At 43.7% G+C, this 14,269-nt stretch overlaps 1 protein-coding gene across 1 annotated transcript in view; it reads left to right on the forward strand.

The window, feature by feature from the left end:
- The first annotated feature begins 5,159 nt into the window (after positions 1-5,159).
- camsap2b (calmodulin regulated spectrin-associated protein family, member 2b) overlaps positions 5,160-14,269 on the forward strand; it is a 49,050-nt gene continuing 39,940 nt past the window's right edge. The window contains exons 1-2 of the mRNA XM_030773136.1: positions 5,160-5,298; positions 11,280-11,539. Coding sequence (XP_030628996.1) covers positions 5,160-5,298; positions 11,280-11,539 — 399 coding nt within the window. The remainder of the gene's footprint in view (positions 5,299-11,279; positions 11,540-14,269) is intronic.

The following is a 14,269-nucleotide window of genomic DNA, read 5'->3' on the forward strand; positions in this document are numbered from 1 at the left end:
CAGCCTGGATGCCTCCACCATGTGCTAAAAATCCCCAGTGCTGACCTCTTCCTTTTCATGGATCATGTCTGTGCTGCACTTTCTTCTCTTCTCTTTTCTCTCTTTCTTTCTTTCTTTCTTTCTTTGTCTCTCCCTCTCTCTTTTCTTTCATCTTCTTTTTTCCCTCCCCTTGTCATGATCCAGACGCCAACCCTGGAAATTTCAGCCTAATGCCCCACCAAGAAGAAATATACTGTCTCTATATTTTTCCGCACTGACTGGACCCGACCATAATTGCAGAGACCGGTCGCTCTTTTATTTCTGTAAACGTAAACACGCCACGGCAAAGACTTTACATGCGATCTTTACAAAGTTCTCTCAGCGGCCCAGACGGGCATAAGGTCAGCATGCGGAGATATGAGACCACAGTAAAAGATCACACACTTTCTTGTGTCTTGTGTCTCTCACTGTAATACCAGAGAGGGTATCTCATTGCTCACAAATCTGAGCGTTAAATGGGAAACACGAACGCTGCGAGGGAATATGGATGAGTCAACCAAGCGTAAACAGAACGCGGACAGGTTTACCTGCTCTCGGTCAAAAAAGAAAACCAAGTGAATTATCAAGTGGAAGAAAAAATGAAAGAATGAACGGATTCTGTGTGGCCTCCTCCGTCATGAGAGATGAGATCAGCCAGTGGAATAGGACAGAACGGAATGATGTTTTGTTCAGACTCATAAAGTGTGCGTGAGTGTGTCTGTAGTGTAAGTGTGTGTGTGTGCGTGTGTGTGTGTATCTGTAGTGTAAGTGTAAGTGCGTGTGTGTGTGTGTGTGTGTGTGTGAGTGTGTGTGTGTATGTGTATGTGTATGTGTATGTGTATGTGTATGTGTATGTGTGTGTGTGCGTGTGCGTATCTGTAGTGTAAGTGTAAGTGTGTGTGTGTGTGTGTGTGTGTGTGTGTGTGTATGTGTGTGAGTGTGTGTGCGTGTGTGCGTGTGTGTGTATCTGTAGTGTAAGTATAAGTGTGTGAGTGTGTTGGCTGACGTCAGACGTTGCCCTCTGTAAAGACAAGCACAGGACTCACAAAGCCCCCAGCACAAAGACAGCAAGTCAGAGCAGTGTGTGACATTATGTGGAATGGAACCGGTTTGTGTGTGTGTGTGTGAGTGATCACATGTGCATGTGTATGTGTGCGTGTCCATGTGCATATGAATATCTGCATGTACCTGTGGTGTGTGTAAGAGTGTGTTTCTCTATGTGTGTGTGTGTGTGTGTATGTGTGCATGTGCGTGCATGTGTGTGTGTATCCTTGGTCCTCTGTTCAACTCTGTTAACAGGGTCATTGGGGGTTTGCCAAGCCTGAGTGACACAGAGGCTGAAAACACTGCACAGTGTTGAGCCCCACTGAAAACCTCTTTGTGTGAGATATGTATGCACTTTGTGTGTGTGTGTGTGTGTGTACGTGTGTGTGTGTGTGTGTGTGCAGAGGGTAGAGGTTAGCTTTATTTAACATAAGAATAGCCCACAGTGCGTACTGAGCGTCATGTGAATGCGTAAAAACTCCACATAAACGTAATAACAGGTCAAGTGCTAAACACATCTGAAAGACCCCTCTCATTTCATTCCTTACATTCATTTTCTAATTACAACCACTTTCATGAAAGACTTTACTTCATATTATCCAGTAACGGTGTTCAAAGTTGTTTATGTTTTTTAGTGTAGCAACAAGAACCCAAATTTCAATATGTCTGTATGAACTCACATTTATCGATTTATTTGATTAAAAAATGGACCTACTAGCATATTTTTGTTAACCAGCGACTAAAAACATTTATGAAAAAAGCAGGTTATGTGAGTAATACCTGAACTGAATACCCAGTCTTTTCTGGACAAGTATCAAAAAAGACACTGGTTGGTTAATCCCGAAATAATTTAATGAAAAGAATTTACCGATTAAAAATCAGTTTGGTTATCTTTTGTTGTTTACGCATTGGCACTCAATGGAAGAGTAAATCAGGTAAGCACTGCCATCTAGTGGTGACACTTCCGAAGTTGTATGCATCGTATGACTGGAATTTTACTAATTGCATGCGAAGTTCGAGGAGGGACTGGATCACACATGTTTATGCTAGTCATTTGAATTTGCATGGATGCATAGATTCATACAGTCCTTTATCGACATATTACATGATTTTCCTGTCTAAACTGGGATGAGCAACTCATAAAGATTGACCACATTAGATTAGCGAAGAAGTTATAGAATAACGTTTGAATATGGACGAAATGTGACAAATAAATATGATCTGTCCACACTTATGCAATGGATTTTCTATGTTTTTCTCTGTGATTTCATATGACCACACAAGTGTGACTGTCCTCCACTTTCTTCACTTACGGTGTAGTTGTAGTATGACCACTAGAGGGAGACGGTGTTCTATCTTCTGATATCTGAAGCTCAAAGCATGCATATCCATCGGACTTCAGCCTTTTAGAAAACGGCAGAGTCATGAAGATTCAGAGACAGAAACGCACACAAAAAGTTTTCCTGCAAAAGCTGAACGCCACTGCCCCTCCCACATAGTTTGGTGTTTCTTAGGCATCATCTATCTATCTATCTATCTATCTATCTATCTATCTATCTATCTATCTATCTATCTATCTATCTATCTATCTATCTGTCTGTCTGTCTGTCTGTCTGTCTCTGTCCATCTGTCTGTTTGTCTGTCTCTGTCTGTGTGAGTGTATGTTCTGTTTTTGTATCTGTGTATAAGAGCCAGACATATCTGGAGCTAAATTATTATACTCTGTTAATTATAGCAGCTAACTGTAGCAGCAATTTTATGGTACTCTGGATAGTGGCATCTACAAAATGATTTATTCATATTTCATGTATTATCAATCATTTACTATAAACATTTAGAAAGGAACACAATATTTATAAAGATGGAGTATCCATGGTGGATTCTGACAGTTACGACAGGAACAGTATGTCTACTATGTACTGTACTCTGACACTTGGGGGAAGGTCTTTCTCTCTCTCTCTCTCTCTCTCTCTCTATCTGTGTGTGCTTCCAAAAGAACAGTAAATGACTTCCATTTGTGCTGCAAAGCTGTGCCCCCCCCCCCCCTCTCTCTCTCTCTCTCTCTCTTTCTCTTTCTCTCTCTCTCTCGCTCTCTCTCCCTCTGTCTGTCTCTCTCCCTCTCTCTCTCTCTGTGTCAGATGAAAAGGCAGAGTGGTGGCAGAAGCAGAGAAGGGTAATTACTCTGCTTTTCATTTGAGCTAATAGCCAGCCAGCAGTGATAGAGTGGGACACACCCCTTCCTGTCTGACAGAGCTGAATCCTGTCGTCTGCAAACCCCACCCCCCCACCCCCCCCCACCCCCCCTCGGCCCCTCCGCTGCCGCCCCCTACGTTCAGTCACTGGACCCAAAGCCACCCCAACAACAGAGAACAGCATTTTACCAGCACAGCTAAGGGAACAGTTAGAGTTAAGTCCTGGGTTAAGCTTAGAGGTTAACACTGTGTTTAAGGGAAGTTTTAAAGTCCCTGTTATTGTCTCGGAGACGTTTCTTGAGCCATTTTTGGTCAAGTCAGTAATGACTATGTTTAAGAGAGCATGTTTGTCCAGAATTAGCACCAGTGAAGGCATTTTTAAGCAGCAGTCGAGGTTCAGACAGTGCAGAACACACACGCTCAGGCCCCTTGTACCTGATCTTAAGACTGTTCTGTTGTACAAAAGGTCTGGGCCCATGTCGATTGAACATCTCAGAGTCAGAGTGCTGATCTAGGATCAGATGCCTTTGGTCCACATAATGGTATATATTTGAGGTTTACAAAAAACATGAACTGATCCTAGATCAGCCCTCTGTCTTACTTTAAGAACTGATACATACAAGTGCTGACGAGCTCGTCCTGCCAAAGAAGAAGAAACAGTCAGTTAACAGACGAGGTCAAGTTGGGGAGACATGTTGTTTGGTTGTGTTCAGTGTTGTTTTCACAGATCTGAAGTATCTGAATGTTGTGAGGGGAGACCCTAGGAATCACCAAACAGATTTGACCGCACAGTTGTACAGAAAGAGAAACCATGACTATGTTTACATGTTTTTTTCTCGGGTTCCCCATCACTGTATTTGGAATAAAAAAAAGTGCATGAAAAATGGGAGCAGTTGCCTTCTAACATAATTTTTTTTACAATCTCCAAACAACCAATCTGTCAAGCCGTTTTGAATATATAACTGTAAAACTAGAAATATGGTTTCGGATTCGAAACTTGGATATAATCAGAGGAAACACATGGGTAAATCTTCTTTACTGTAAACACGTGGAAACAGACGCTACTGGGCAATACATACCCATGAAATTACTTAATTTAACCACAAGATTAAGCATTCTTCGAACTGAGGAAAACATATTCGACCACTCCACCAATTTTCCCTTCAAAATAATCAAGGACACGCCGCCACAGCTGTCATGACACGTAAAGGGATGATGAGTTAAACATTTTTCTTACTGCATAGGGAAAGACGTAAGGAATGCAGCGGAAACGCATGCCTCGTGAATTTCTCACTGGAGTTCAGAGAAGCCAACAGTGACTGGCTGCGTCTAGGCGTATCGCGCAGGCGCCCTGCGACCGCCCGCTTTTCCAGGCCAGTGCGGCAGGCAGACCGCAGGGAGAGCCTGTGATTGAGGGAGGAGGACAGTTAGAAAGTTAAAAAAGAGGAAAATCCACCAAGATGACGGACGACTACAGTCTCGCCGAAAGAGCCGCACTGAAATGGAGTCTGACGTTTCATTTAACGACAGACTAGGCAGTCTGTCTTTCCTACTGAGTATTCTTATGTGCCGTGCAACCTGAGGATAATGTCTGAGAATGGATGAAAGAGTACTGCGGTTCTCTGGATTTTGGACACTGGATTGAGTGAAGCACATATACGGAAATGCCGTTAAAATCCGTTTTAGTTTTTACACATGAGCACGAAAACGTTACACAGTGTTCCAGACTGAAGGAGTAAATTCTGTCTGAATGCAGAGCGCGCGGAGTGTACCGTTAATTCGTAATAATTAAGAAAAGATTCAGTGCCGTTAGTTCCTTCGTAAGAATGTCTTCCGCCGGTATAATTTGAGCGTGTGTTAGACCAGACGAGTGGTTTATAGCCGATACTCATTATGATGGCAGGAATGGGGGATGCGGCGGAAACCAAGGAGACCAAAAGGACATTCATCGTCCCGACCATCAAATCTTTTGATCACTACGACTTTTCAAGGGCTAAAATATCATGTAGTTTGACGTGGCTGGTCGCCAAAGCCTTTGGCTCAGGTGGGTATACGTTTTTGTGTTATAATAAAAGACCAAAATATGTTGAAAACGCAAAACAAACAGGCCCTGTCAAAGAAATGATGATTTGTTTAGCAACAAACGCGTGGCCAATACATTTGATCGGCTTTTGCCGATCATGTCCCGTGTTTTTGGAGACTGTTACATCATCTAAGATGAGAAGTCAGCTGTTTACCAGTGTGACAATAAGTACCGTTTTCTCTTGGTCTCCAGGGTGTCTTTAATATCCTTGTCTCTGTATGTGTGTGTGTGTAATCCGATACCATTTTAACGTCACCCGTTAAAGTTAAACAGCATCAAAATGACACGACTCTAGGGTTTGGAGTTTGAGAGGAATAATTGGAAGATGACACTAACTGTTGCGCGTCGTCTTACTACAAAGCGACTCAATCTGATTGTGAAAACAGGTCCCACGGAGGTTAATTTCCGCTCTGAAATTGGCAAAACCAAAACACTATAGGCTATCTGTCGTGTTTATGACAACACAACAACAGTAACAACAACAACAGCATAATCAATGTATAACGACGATAAACGTCAGTCGCCTTCACCTTCTAATTAGTAATGTGTAGGTGGGTGTGTAAGCCTGAAAGTGTGTGTACTACTTGTTAAAGGTATGATGACAGTCGTAATATGTTCTGAAGTTACAGCTTACCTTATTGTCAGTTTACCTGAAACATTAGTGACAGCGGGGGGCGGGGTAACTGAGTGACGAAAAGGGGCTTCGGTCTGGACACAGTCTAACCAGCACATTCATGTTTCATGGATAATTATTCTCTCTATCGCTTTGACAACTGAAAGACTTTGTATACGGGTTTGGCGCAGTGTTTTGCTTCACACGTGGTAAAGCACACAGAAAAATATAATGGCGTATACAATAACGTGGCCTTCTGTTCTTAAATTAAAGATCATTCTGTTGTAATTACGGACTATATCACACATGGTCCTACACGAGACATGCTGTCACGTTTTCTATCTCTGACCTGTACTACTGCGGAACAAGTGTATTGCTACCGTAGTAATTGCGCATCGCTAATTGAAACCGATATTAGTTCCATCCATAGCTGATAAGGTTAGCCTTATGGCCCGAAGGCCATGAAAAAAAGCAGCATTGCAGTGTGTAGTTACAGTACAAGTTATGGCACGATGATTCCGTGCAGCATTGTAATGTAAAGTCTGTGTTTAGAATTGTCTTCAAACTGGCTCAAATAGCCACTTGGCGTTCACGCCAGTCTGAAAATGCCATATGCTAATTGATTGGATATCGATCAGTCATTCGGTCACTAATGAACGAGTTCAGCTCCTCTCTGACTCTTGTATACACACATAATAATAGAAAAGAATTTTCCAGAATCGCAGTGTGTTCTGAAGGCAGCCAAGCTGATGTGGCCTCTTGTGGTGAAGCTGCCCTGCCCACTTGAAGCTCTGTGGAGAGTGTGTTATTTAAAAGGGTGGGAGTTCTCTGGACTGCAGTGTGTATGTCTCTGTGTGTCTGTGTGTGTCTAAGTGTGTGTGTGCTTGTGAACATACTACAGAAGGCTGCCTGTTTTTTCAATTTGGTTCGTGGCTACTTTGAATCCTAGAGTCTTATCGTAACAACGGATGTCTGAAAACCTCAGCAGTATTGTCAGTGAGTGTCAGGCTGGTTTCCAAACGGAGCGTCTCAGCTTCCCACAGAGAGACAGGGAATACAGTGGAGCTGTACACTACACAGGACAGTTTATAATACACCATTAAGGGACTTGAGCCTTGGACACAGCCTCAGTGTACAGCGGGAGTCTAGGCCCAAAAACGACATGTTGACTGATCTCTGTCAAAGCCACTGGCCATTTACGAGGTTTCGAAAGCGTTCACGCATTAAAATGAAGAACAACGGATGTAAACTTCTCTGATGGGTGTGCAGACTGCTGTGCTGGTCGTTTGGGTTGATCCTGATGACCGTGGTGGGGAAACATGATTGGTTTGGGCGAAAGTCATCTTGGGCGAAAGTTGTCCCTTGTCATCATCTGAAAGGTCTTTGGCTGATCATTAGATCTCAGTGTTAGTGATTCTGAACTCCATCGGTTCGTTTGGTGATGCGTCTCTGTGTGATTGGCATGTATGTCAACATAAGCCCTCGCACCTTAAGACCAGTCAGGTTGTACAAGATGCCTCTCAGCTGGTGGATTCGTTGAGCGAAGTACACTAGCACTGTGTTCAGAGCTTGGTGAAGCAGTTTGCTCTCAGCGAGTGAAGAAATGTTCAGTGATCTGGCCTATACAGCATCTTGACCTGGTTTTGTGTTCTCGGTGTTTCCAAAAATGCTTGTCAGGTTTCCCCCAGAGGAAAAACTCAAACTGCTAACCAACGCCGGAGACAAACATGGGAAAAGTTCTTTGGTCGTTCTAGCTGTCATGGTGTTCTTGCGTCTCAGAACTGACCTGAGAGAGATCTTTGATGTTGGAAAAAAAACTGTTTTTGAATGTAGCTGAACTATCCTCTTTGCCGGAACAGAGTATATTTTCTCTTTTCTCTGTCGAACATCTGTGGCATCGTATGAATGCCTGGACTGACCACATTAGCTTGAGTTATTTTGCGTTAGCCTCAGGCCACGTTTGCGAGGCAGCGGCCCGGGCAGTGGTTAGCATGTGACTCTGTTCACTTAAGACTTCAGTCGTCTCAGAACAACAGCCACACATGATCTGACTTAGTCAGGGTGAAGGTGCAATACACATTAGACATTCGCAAAGTTTCAAATGACATCACAGCTTCTGCTAACAACACGACAAAGAGAAATGCACGATATCCTGTCATGATGTATGCAGTTATTAAGGCCTGAATATGCAAGACAGAAAAAAAGACTCTTAAATGGAGAGAGAGTAAAATATCAAAAAGTCATCATTTAAATAGAGAGCTGCTGCTTTTTAAAGACACAGCGACGAATACTGTGCAAGGTGACCACAGAGAAATCTGTAAAAGTACCATCTGAGAAAGATTACTGAGAAGCACATTAAACGACACATAACTCAGTGCAAGGTTTTGTTTTTTTTTAGACCCGTTTCATAAGAGAGAGTGTAGCTGAAGTGCAGAGTTATTGAAAATGCCAGGCTCAGGGCCTCAGGTCTGCGTCGTCACGCTCTTCCTTTCTGTGTTTGGCTTTCCTATGAAAGCTGCTTCCTGTCTTTTTCCCCTCTCTGTTCTGACACAAAGGGAAAACATTTGTCTTGAAAAAGCAACTTGTGCTGAGCTGTCACTGAACGGAGCTGTTTGCTCAGGGAAAGGAGCCTGTTGAGCTGAATTTATCTGTGTTTGTTAAAACAAAAACATCGTCGATTATTTTTGATGAGTCGTTAGGATAGGAGCTTTTTTTTTTTCTTAAAAGAAGTGATGCTCTGTCTGTTGTGTACATGGATTTATAGATTCAAAACAAAAAAACAAAACAAAACAAAAAAAACAAATCTTGATAGTTTCGTTTTTATATGCACGGTTAACGAAGATGTTTTCATGGATTTTTGAGATGTGGATCAGTATAAAAAATCTGTTTAGTCACTTCTGTCAGGTTAATGTTTGAATTTTACATCTTCAGACAGGCTTTTATGGCCAGTTGCTTTGATGGTCTTGATTTAATGGTCTGGTAGGAGATGTTTTTACATGACTGTTGAAGTCACTGAATCATTACCCATCTCACACACACACACACACACATACACTCACACACACACACTTACACACACGCACACGCACACACACACACACACGCACTTACACACTCACACACACACACACACACACATACACACACTCACACACACACACACTCACACACACACACACGCACACAAACACACACACACAAACACACACACATACACACATACACTCTCACACACACACGCACACACACACACACACACACCTACGCACGCACATGCACATACACATACATACACACACACACACACGTGCACACACTCACACACACGCACACACACACACACACACTCTCACACACACACGCACACACACACACATACATACTCACACACATACACACTCACACATACACACACACACACACACACGCACACATACACACTCACACACGTACACACACAGTAAAGGACTGGGCTGTGATACTGACTGTCTGCCATCCAGTAAAGCCAGTGTATTACTGGCACTAGTACTCAGAAAAGGGAGCTGTTGTGTGGGTCTGAATGACTGACATGCGACGCACCACACACTACGTCCTCACGGTGCTAGCTGTTGTCAGGACACACACGTCAGTGGTGTCTCAGACCCAGCAGGATTCTGTGCCTTTAAGACACGCGCTTCCCGACGCTGGAGGACTTGAAGACGTTCCCGACGGGAGAGGAAATGACCCCCGGAAGACCTGGAATTCACCTCCCCATCCCGCCCCGCCCCCTCCCCCTTCCCCCCTCCCCCCTCCCCCCACGTCTGTGAGTCATGGAAAAGCAATGGAGAAAACTTCAGGGCTTTTTCTTTGGCCTTGGTGCATTTACTTGACTGACTCTGTCCCGCTTTAGAAATGGAAGATTTGACTTTTTAATTTCTGTTGGACCATTAAGACCAATGAAGTCAATGCTGGATTCGTGGCAGATTCTTTTTTTCAAAGCCTTCTGTTTGCTTCTCTTGGCTGTGTTGTAGTTGCTTTGGTTTTTGACTGATTTATTTATTTATTCATTTATTTTGCTGTGTGGTTTATGTCAGCTGAAGTGCATCCAGCTATTTTGAAACGATTCAGTAAATTAGATTTACAGAGTGCTGTAATTGGATTGAGGGGAAAACTACGCGTTTCACTCACGCTAATCCAGAACATTCCACTGACTCCCAGCTCAGAAAGGTCACCTTTAAAGTCTGATCCGAGATCAGCTTCTGTTACCATCCCCCTGTGCAGAACAGAGAGTTCAACTGATCTTAGGTCTGTTTTTCTCTTGCGTTACCGTAAAACAGCTCAGAAACCTGGACGAAAACTGCCTTTGTGAGTGTTTTGAAAAGAACAGAGGTTAAAGTTCGTCTGTCTCGTACTCTGCTCTGAGAAAAGACACTGTCATCAGTTCAGTAACAGTGACTACGCTGAAAGTTTAGTAAAGCTATACCAGTCAGGAGTTTTCAGATGGATATTTAAGACCAGGGAGTGAATAGTCAGAGACACACTCTAGGGGGTTGTGCTAGTATGAATTATCCTCTGTCCTCCACAGTGCCGTTGACTGTTCCATTGACTGTTCCATTGACTGTTACATGGACTGTTCCATTGACTGTTCCATTGACTGTTACATTGACTGTTACACTTAACAGACAGTAATGGATCAGCTTAATTGTTTGGCTTCTCATTAAGTCTGGTAAACATTGATTCACAGCCGTCTGTACGATCGACTGGAAAACCAGCATACCCATTACGCTGCCTGCACTGGAGTAATCCAGCGACGGTCTACAGGCTGCTGGCCGACGTGTGGAGTGATAAAGAAACAAACGATAATGATCTGATTTAAAGTCTATTACATTTATTGTTTGTCTGGATTTTGACACCATGAAGCGCATTAACGCAAATATTACATATGTGTATAATTTTAGTAATGTTAGGAAGACTATAAATACCCCCCAAAAAACTCAGCTTAAAACATATAAATAATATAATATGAAGAATGTAACCCCCCCCCCCCCTCCCAAAACTCATCTTTATCCTACATCTTTCTGCAGTGTTTTGTTTTCATTTCTGATGACTGTTCTGGCCTCTTAGTGTGTGTGTGTGTGTGTGTGTGTGTGTTCTCAGTGGCAGGTATTCGATTATCTCCTGCTCTGTCTGTCTCTTTCTCTCTCTCTCTCTCTCTCTCTCTGTCTCGCTCTCTCTCTCTCTCTCTCTCTCTCTCTCTCTCTCTCTCTCTCTGTCTGTCTCTCTCTCTCTCTCTCTTTATTTATGTATTTGTTTGTTTGTTTATTTGTGTTCTCCCTCTCTGTGTGTACAGACAGCGTTCCGGAGGAGCTGGAGGAGCCGTTCTATAGAGACCAGTACGACCAGGAGCATCTGAAACCTCCCGTGGCCTCGCTGCTCCTCTCGGCCGAACTGTACTGCCGCGCTGGGAGTCTCATCCTGCGGAGCGACGCCGTTAAACCGTTACTGGGACACAACGCCGTCATCCAGGCCCTCGCACAGAAGGGCCTGTATGTGACCGACCAGGAGAGACTGGTCACAGAGAGAGACCTGTGTAAGACGCCCATACAGATGGTGAGTGGGCTTAAGTTTAGTCAACACATGTTTGTGTGTGTGTGTGTGTGTGTGTGTGAGAGAGAGAGAGTGACAGAGAAGGAGAGAGAGACAGAGAGAGAGAATGGAACACACATCTTCACGCATGGTGAGTGGAGTGGATTTTACTGTGTGTTTTGGTGATCACAGAGAGATTCTCATGGCGCTCTCGTGACTGCTTTGTTCAGGCTTGTTCTGATTCTGGTAGACCATGGTAACATGGGTGTGCCCTCTTGGGATGTGTGAGTTGGCCAGACTCCCCTGTCAGGTGTTGAAGTCTTTGTGGTTGTTGGGTTAAGCAGATAAGAGTTATCACTAAGGAGTATCAAGTCACCTGATGGTACTTCACGGCTCATAGTGGTGAAAAGTGAGAGACTCACCTTCACATGTACTGGAAAAAGAGACTATGCACACCTCTCTCTTACCTTAACACACCACAAACACTCTCTCTTACCTTAACACACCACAAACACTCTCTCTTACCCTAACACACCATAAACACTCTTTCTTACCTTAACACACCACAAACTTTCTCTCTTACCCTAACACACCATAAACAGTCTCTCTTCCCTTAACACACCACAAACTTTCTCTCTTACCTTAACACACCATAAACACTCTCTCTTACCTTAACCCACCATAAACACTCTCTCTTACCCTAACACACCATAAGCACCCTCTCTTACCCTAACACACCACAAACACTCTCTCTTACCCTAACACACCATAAACAGTCTCTCTTCCCTTAACACACCAAAAACTTTCTCTCTTACCTTAACACACCACAAACACTCTCTCTTACCCTAACACACCATAAACACTCTTTCTTACCTTAACACACCACAAACTTTCTCTCTTACCCTAACACACCATAAACATTCTCTCTTACCTTAACACACCACAAATTTTCTCTCTTACCTTAGCACACCACAAACACTCTCCCTTACCTTAACACACCACAAACACTCGCTCTTACCTTACCAGACCACAAACACTCTCTCTTACCTTACCACACTATAAACATTCTCTCTTACCTTAACACACCATAAACATTCTCTCTTACCTTAACACACCACAAATTTTCTCTCTTACCTTAACACACCACAAACACTCTCCCTTACCTTAACACACCACAAACACTCTCTCTTACCTTAACACACCATAAACACTCTCTCTTACCCTAACACACCATGAACACTCTTTCTTACCTTAACACACCACAAACACTCTCTCTTACCTTAACACACCATAAACACTCTCTCTTACCCTAACACACTACAAACACTCTCTCTTACCTTAACACACCATAAACACTCTCTCTTACCCTAACACACCATGAACACTCTTTCTTACCTTAACACACCACAAACACTCTCTCTTACCCTAACACACCATAAACACTCTCTCTTACCTTAACACACCACAAACACTCCCTCTTACCCTAACACACCATAAACACTCTCTCTTACTCTAACACACCACAAACACTCTCTCTTACCTTAACACACCATAAACACTCTCTCTTACCTTAACACACCACAAACACTCTCTCTTACCTTAACACACCACAAACACTCTCTCTTACCTTAACACACCACACACACACACCTCTCTTCCCTTACCACACCACACACACTCCTCTCTTCCCTTACCACACCAGAAACATTCCCTCTTACCTTAACACACCACAAACACTCTCTCTTACCTTAACACACCACAAATTTTCTCTCTTACCTTAACACACCACAAACACTCTCCCTTACCTTAACACACCATAAACATTCTCTCTTACCTTAACACACCGTAAACTCTCTCTTACCTTGACACACCATAAACACTCTCTCTTACCCTAACACACCACAAACACTCTCTCTTACCTTAACACACCACAAACATTCTCTCTTACCTTAACACACCACAAACACTCTCTCTTACCTTAACACACCACAAACACTCTCTCTTACCTTAACACTCCATAAACTCTCTCTCTTACCTTAACACACCATAAACACTCTCTCTTACCTTAACACTCCATAAACTCTCTCTCTTACCTTAACACACCATAAACACTCACTCTTACCTTAACACACCACACACACCTTTCTCTTACCTTCAGTACACCAGGGGTTTCCAACCTGTGGGGCCTGAGAGCCCCTATCAAGGGGGGCACAAGATTAGGAGATTTTTAGGCGCAAAAGGAGTTTAAACCTAGACAAAGTGGGGGGGGGCATGTCGAAAAAGGTTGAAAACCCCTGTCCTAACACACCACATACACCTCTCTTTTACCTTAACTGAGGCAACAGGTGTGTGTGTGTGTGTGTGTGTGTGTGTGTAGAGGGGGGGCTGGCAGTGACAGGTATGTGACAGGTGTGTGTGGGGGGGGCGGTAGTGACAGGTGTGTGTGTGTGTGTGTGGAGGGGGCTGTCAGTGACAGGTATGTGACAGGTGTGTGTGTGTGGGGGGGCGGTAGTGACAGGTATGTGACAGGTGTGTGTGTGTGTGTGTGGAGGAGGCTGTATGTGACAGGTGTGTGTGTGTGTGTGTGTGTGTGTGGAGGGAGCTGGCAGTGACAGGTATGTGACAGGTGTGTGTGTGTGTGTGGGGGGGGGCGGTAGTGACAGGTATGTGACAGGTGTGTGTGTGTGTGTGTGTGTGTGTGTGGAGGCTGTATGTGACAGGTGTGTGTGTGTGTGTGGGGGGGGGGCGGTAGTG

The sequence above is a fragment of the Chanos chanos genome, chromosome 5, assembly GCF_902362185.1.
Source record: "Chanos chanos chromosome 5, fChaCha1.1, whole genome shotgun sequence".
Classification (NCBI taxonomy): Eukaryota; Metazoa; Chordata; class Actinopteri; order Gonorynchiformes; family Chanidae; genus Chanos; species Chanos chanos.